Consider the following 6000-nt stretch of genomic DNA (forward strand, 5'->3'; position numbering starts at 1 on the left):
TGTTGCAGTGCTGATGAGACATAGTTTTGTCAGAGATGCCCTCTTTTGGTTGAGATGTTAAACTGAGGCCTCATCTACCCCCTCAGTCAGATGTAAATCCCATTTTATTTGAAGAAAGGAGTTTAGATTGCATTGTGTATTCATCAATATTGATCCCTCAATGAGTATGACTAAACAAGTTTATGTAGCAGTTAACTCACGCTGCTGTTTAAGGGACAATTAAACCACACTGCTGTTTAAGGGACAGTTAACCTGCATTGCTGTGTGTGGGATCTAACTGAATATATTGGTATCCAGTTTGCCTAAAAATACTGCTGCAAAGTACTTTCAGACATCTTGAGTTTGTGATAAGTGATACATAATTGCAAATCTTTTGTTATTTATCTTTCTCTCTTTCATGTATTTACCATGGCACTTATTAATCTCAGTTTGCAATCTGTCTGAAATGTACTGTTATTCTTTTTGGGACAGAACAAGTGAACAAATGTACGATGTTCTGGATGAGTCTTTGCGAAGAGCTGAAATCAACCACAATATCACTTATGGTAACTGTTGGCAAGTGCAGCTTGTTTTATTTCTGTGTCATCTGAAGGAACCAAATCCATGTAGATCAACTCTCAAACTAAGACATAGTGAAGAGTTATCGTTCGTATTGTTAGTGTTGGTTTCCAGTGAACATATTTCCCCCAGGCACACTGCTTTGTTTGGGAAGAATGTTTTGTACTCGTGAATTCATGCAGTTTATCCCAAAGCCCTAATTTAAAACCAACTGAACTGCTCCAGTATTTGGGGTAATTGTGCCTTCTACCCCAGAAGCTGGAAGGGCTATTCTGCTGTGGCCCAACTGTTTCGATTGCAAATCATTATTGAATTAAAAACTCAGTAGTTGGCAGTTTTGTATTTTCATTCTGGTCACTATTTTTGTTTATCAAAAATACAGTTATCTGAATCTTCTGTGTACTGTAATGAAATGCCTCATTATGTGTAATGAAATGTCGTGACTGAGAACTTGCACATAGACCAGCACCATTGTCTGTTGAAATACAGAAAAATAAACCTGCTGGCATTTTAGTTTCCTTTCATGTGTGAAGTAGTTCAGTCAGTAATCTTGAATTTTAATCAATAATGAATGCAAGCTTTTCATTATTTAAAACAAGGTTGGATAACTGTGTTATATTGCCCACAGGTTGATGTTGTTTATAATTCACTTACTAGAATTGGAAAGTTGCAATTTAGGGGTATGGTAATAGTTGGGGTAATTATCATAATCAATCGAATAGTTTAGGAGGTTTAAGATTTGTGATAAGCAGCAATTTGTGATTACAATGTGTCTGTATAGTGTTATACCTGACCTGCAAGTGCTTGAAATTTGGTTTGTAAGAAATGGTGCATTTAATTGAAAAAAATGATTTAATTCCCCCCCACCCCCATTCAGCAGTGGATCATTGGCATATTTGTAGCCTGTGAGATGTGCCTCCCTTATGATGCTCTAAATGCTTAGTCTGACGTTTACACTTCACTGTTACTCAATGTAAGTCCATGTGATGCAATATGAACTATTCCACATAAATCAACATTTGTAAAGTGAATGTCAGAAAATAGTACTATCTGCCAGTATTCCAATAACTTGTGCAAGCCTTCTCTGCACAGCGACTGGGTCTGTATTTTCTGGAGTTTAAAAGAACGAAGGCTATCACATAGAAACTTACACAATTCTCAAAGGGCCTGATAGAGAAGATGCAGTGAAGTCTTTCCCTGACTATGGGGTCTAGAAACAGGGACCCACTCAGAATTAAACACAAGCCATTTAAAAAGTTCTTAATTGACAGGGTGATGAGTCTTCGGAATTCTATATACTAGAGGACTGAGGGTGTTCAATCATTAAGTAAGTTCAAGTCACAGATTGATAGATTTTAGGTTAATAATGTCATCAAAATATATTAAAATAGTGTAGACATATGGTGTGAGGTGGACGGTCAACTGTAGTCTAGAATGACAGAGTAGGCTCAAGAGGCTGCATTGCCTACTGCTGCTTCTATATTATTATGTAATTATAAAAGCTTTGTGTGGTAACTGATTTATGCAAGTTATTAACATTTTGGTCTTACTTAAATTGTTCTTATTTTGACTGAACTTGAACTGCCTTATTTAAGACTTCACACATTTGTTTCTCTTTTGATTTCTCATAACCTGAAGAGTAAGATTGCTAATATGAGATTGATTCTGAAATATTGATCTTTGTTTATTTACACTTTATTAAGTTTTAAAATGTGTTATCAATATTTTATTATTTGTGCATTACTACAATACAGAACCACTGTTCTGAAAGTATCTGTTACTTCCGTATTGCATTAACCTCTACTTTACATCTTTTCAGCAATTTTGTTTGAGTGTATTCAGACAGTATATACTGTACATCCAAAGGCAGATCTAATGGAGAAGGCAGCCATGTGTAATGGAAAATTTATCTTATCACCTAAAAACAACTTGAAGTATCTGGGTAAGGATATTCTATGAAATAACTGGTCATATTTTTATTTTGCATATATATATATATATATACACACACACACATACACATGTTGGAACGTGTATATTTTTTATTTTTGTGTTCCAGGGTTAAAAGCCCTCACATACGTAATTCAGCAAGATTTGAATCTTGTTCTTCAGCACCAAATGACAATAATTGAGTGCCTGGATCATTCTGACCCAATTATAAAGCGAGTGGTAAGAGTTACTTTGACCTAGGCTGTTTGAATACTAACGCTAATGAGATAGTGTTGTACTTCTTCAAAATTGATGTGAAGATCCATTACTATGTTACCGTTGCCCATTATATTAGTCACTGGCATTTTCTTTGGAGGGATTTTTTAAAAAATTAACTTAACTAAGAGTCACTACAGGTTGCAAATTGCAGTTGAATATTGATTCTGGGAAGTGGGAAGTGCATGCAAACTTTGGACAATTAATGCTGCCCTATCTGTACAGTTTGCTTGAGTGTTTCCTGATTTTAATCATGCTATCTGACTGTTATATCTTCTGTGGTGTGCTCTTTCAACAGACTCTAGAATTGCTCTACCGAATCACAAATGCACAGAATGTAACTGTTATCGTCCAAAAACTGCTGGAGTACTTAAGAGAAAGCAAAGATGAATATGTCACCATCAGCTTAGTTGGCAAAGTAGCTGAACTTGCTGAAAAATATCCTTCTAACACAGCAAATCAGTCAAGACATAATGGTGTTGTATGAGCTAATGGGCAGTACTGTTTTGTTTCATAATTAGAATGAGACGGTTGCTGAGATTGAAAATATGGCGATTGAGTAATAAAATATTCTGGCATTGGTTGAAAAGTGGTGTTTGTAATTCTGATTCTGTTGGAAATGTTTGTGAAATGTGAACTGAATTATTATTCAACCATAAGTCAAAGTAGAAAACAGTACTAGAGGCATTTATTTTGCGAATGGAAAAACTCTTTAATTCATGCAGTCATGAATGCTTTTGAGCGAGTGGGACAAGATAGGACAATAAATACATAACCCATGTTTGTTCCATATTCTGTAGTTCCACCCCAATGTAATGGCAAGATGAAGTTTTGCCTTGTGGTAGCATTTAAGTTTATACATTTGGCTTCTATTTCTGCCTTACTCGTTATACACAAAGTGACAACCTGAGCTACTTTATGGCAGATTGTAATCTGCACTGAATGGAGGGGAAATAAGGGTATGAAAGCAAATAGGTATGAAATTAAATTCTATTTTTGAAACAAAAGTCAGTCTTACCTTTGTTTTTCCAGTGTGATTCTGGTTGTTTATTGTATCTTTAAGAATTATTTTGCATTCCTTGATGGTTGTATTACATAGCGTAGCAAAAAAAATCCTTGAAAGTTCACACCTTACCTAACAGTTTGCATTGCTGGCAGAAATTTGAAACATTATAAATGGCACATTTCTAAAGAAGTGTTCTATAGAGTAAATGGAAGTGTTACATTTAAATAAATTTTACTGCACTTATGTTCTTGTTCAGGCTTCCCTGAAATTAAAATATGTTTGTAGTTGATAGATTAATTAAAGCATCTACTTTGGAGTTGTTAATGACATCCATGCGTGTATCTGGCACAAGAATACAGATCAACACTTATATCATTAGCTAATCTCAGTGAAAGTGTAGCTGTGAGAATGAAATGAAAACACCAACCTAATCCTATTGAAAGGGAGTTGATGTAATGGTGCTGATTTCAGATTGACATTTAAAAATGTCATTTTTAAAAATGTTAAATAATATCAGATTAAAATGCACCCGATTCATTTCTAACTCTCCAAAATATGATGCTAAACTGGTTTCTATTTTGGTTTTGTTTTTGTCCTTGACAACCCACAAACATATGCTCCCAACAATGAGTGGTTTGTACAAACCATGAATGCAGTGTTCGCAGTTGGCGGAGATATGATACCGTCGGATATCCCAAGCAACTTCCTGAGGCTGCTGGCTGAGGGTAATTAAACAGCAAGATGCTCTATAAATAAAAATAATTAAAGATAATTTTTGGACAGTTCTAAACTGCTATAGTAATTTCATTTCAGTAATTGCTCTTTTAATGTCATGCCTCTTAAGTGACAATGGGAATTTTCTTAGTAATTCCATTTAGTTCATTACTGACAACTCTATAAGTACCTCTTTGATCATATTAACAAACTATTTGAAAAATATTTTTGTAAGAATGTTATGTTCTGTCTTGGTTTGTTATTGTGAGTGCGTATGGAGTGTAAGTATGGCTATAGACTATAATATATGTCTTTCAATCTTAATTTATATGTTTGGCTGTGTTGTAAACTAGATTATTTTTTAAAGGTGATTCTTGAAGTTTGATTTTGTCAGCAATATTTTGGGCTCATGTTCTAATGTTTGAAATGCAATACTTTTAAATCTGTTTAGGATTTGATGATGAAGTGGAAGACAAGCAGCTGAGGCTTTATGCAGTGAATTCTTATCTTGCACTTTTGGAAAAAGATCAAGTTCAATATCCCCAGAGATTCCTACAGGTTATGAGCTGGGTAAGATTGAAACTCAAATTAATGAAGTAAGCAAGTAGCTAGGGTCGGGTTCTTTCAGGCATGTGGTTTGGTATCATCTGTTCTGAAATATTTATCAGGGAAATTGAACAGTTAGAAGTGGCTACCAATGACAATGAAATAATTACAGGTTTTGTACAGACTTACGACAGACCGTAATAAGTTTCCTGTCATCGCCCATGAATCATTTAGAGTCATAGATATACAGCACAGAAACAGACCCTTTGGTCCAACCTGTCCATGCCAACCAGATATCCCAACCCAATCTAGTCCTACCTGCCAGCACCTGGCCAATATCCCTCCAGACCCTTGCTATTCATATACCCATCCAAATGACTTTTAAATGTTGCTATTGTACTAGCCTCCATCAGTTCCTCTGGCAGCTCATTCCATACATGTACCACCTTCTGAGTGAAAAAGTTGCTCTTAGGTCTCTTTTATATCTTTCACCTCTCGCCCTTGTAGTTCTGGACTTCCCCCACTCCAGGGAAAAGACTTTGTCTATTTATCCTATCCATGCCCCTCATGATTTCATAAGCCTTTATAAGGTCACCCCTCAGCCTCCGCTCCAGGGAATACAGCACTAGCCTGTTCAGCCTCTCCCTATAGCTCAAATCCTCCAACCCTGGCAACATCCTTGTAAATTTTTTCGGAACCCTTTCAAGTTTCACAACATCTTTCCGATAGGAAGGAGACCAGAATTGCACGCAATATTCCAACAGTGGCCTAACCAATGTCCTGTACAGCTGCAACATGACCCTCCAACTACTGTACTCAATGCTCTGACCAATAAAGGACAGCATACCAAAACGCCTTCTTTACTATCCTATCTACCTGCCACCCCACTTTCAAGGAGCTATGAACCTGCACTCCAAGCTCTCTTTGTTCAGCAACACTCCTTAGGACCTTACCATTAAGTGTATAAGTTC

The 6000-nt window shown here is 36.1% G+C and overlaps 1 protein-coding gene across 2 annotated transcripts in view; it reads left to right on the forward strand.

The window, feature by feature from the left end:
* The window catches only part of ap4e1 (adaptor related protein complex 4 subunit epsilon 1), a 61973-nt gene that overhangs the window by 23540 nt on the left and 32433 nt on the right, over positions 1–6000 (forward strand). For both annotated transcript variants that reach the window (XM_043677376.1, XM_043677377.1), the window contains 6 exons: positions 472–545; positions 2378–2500; positions 2618–2727; positions 3062–3201; positions 4382–4494; positions 4935–5053. In XM_043677376.1, coding sequence (XP_043533311.1) covers positions 472–545; positions 2378–2500; positions 2618–2727; positions 3062–3201; positions 4382–4494; positions 4935–5053 — 679 coding nt within the window. The remainder of the gene's footprint in view (positions 1–471; positions 546–2377; positions 2501–2617; positions 2728–3061; positions 3202–4381; positions 4495–4934; positions 5054–6000) is intronic.

The sequence above is a fragment of the Chiloscyllium plagiosum genome, chromosome 36 (genome assembly GCF_004010195.1).
Source record: "Chiloscyllium plagiosum isolate BGI_BamShark_2017 chromosome 36, ASM401019v2, whole genome shotgun sequence".
In the NCBI taxonomy this organism is placed as follows: Eukaryota; Metazoa; Chordata; class Chondrichthyes; order Orectolobiformes; family Hemiscylliidae; genus Chiloscyllium; species Chiloscyllium plagiosum.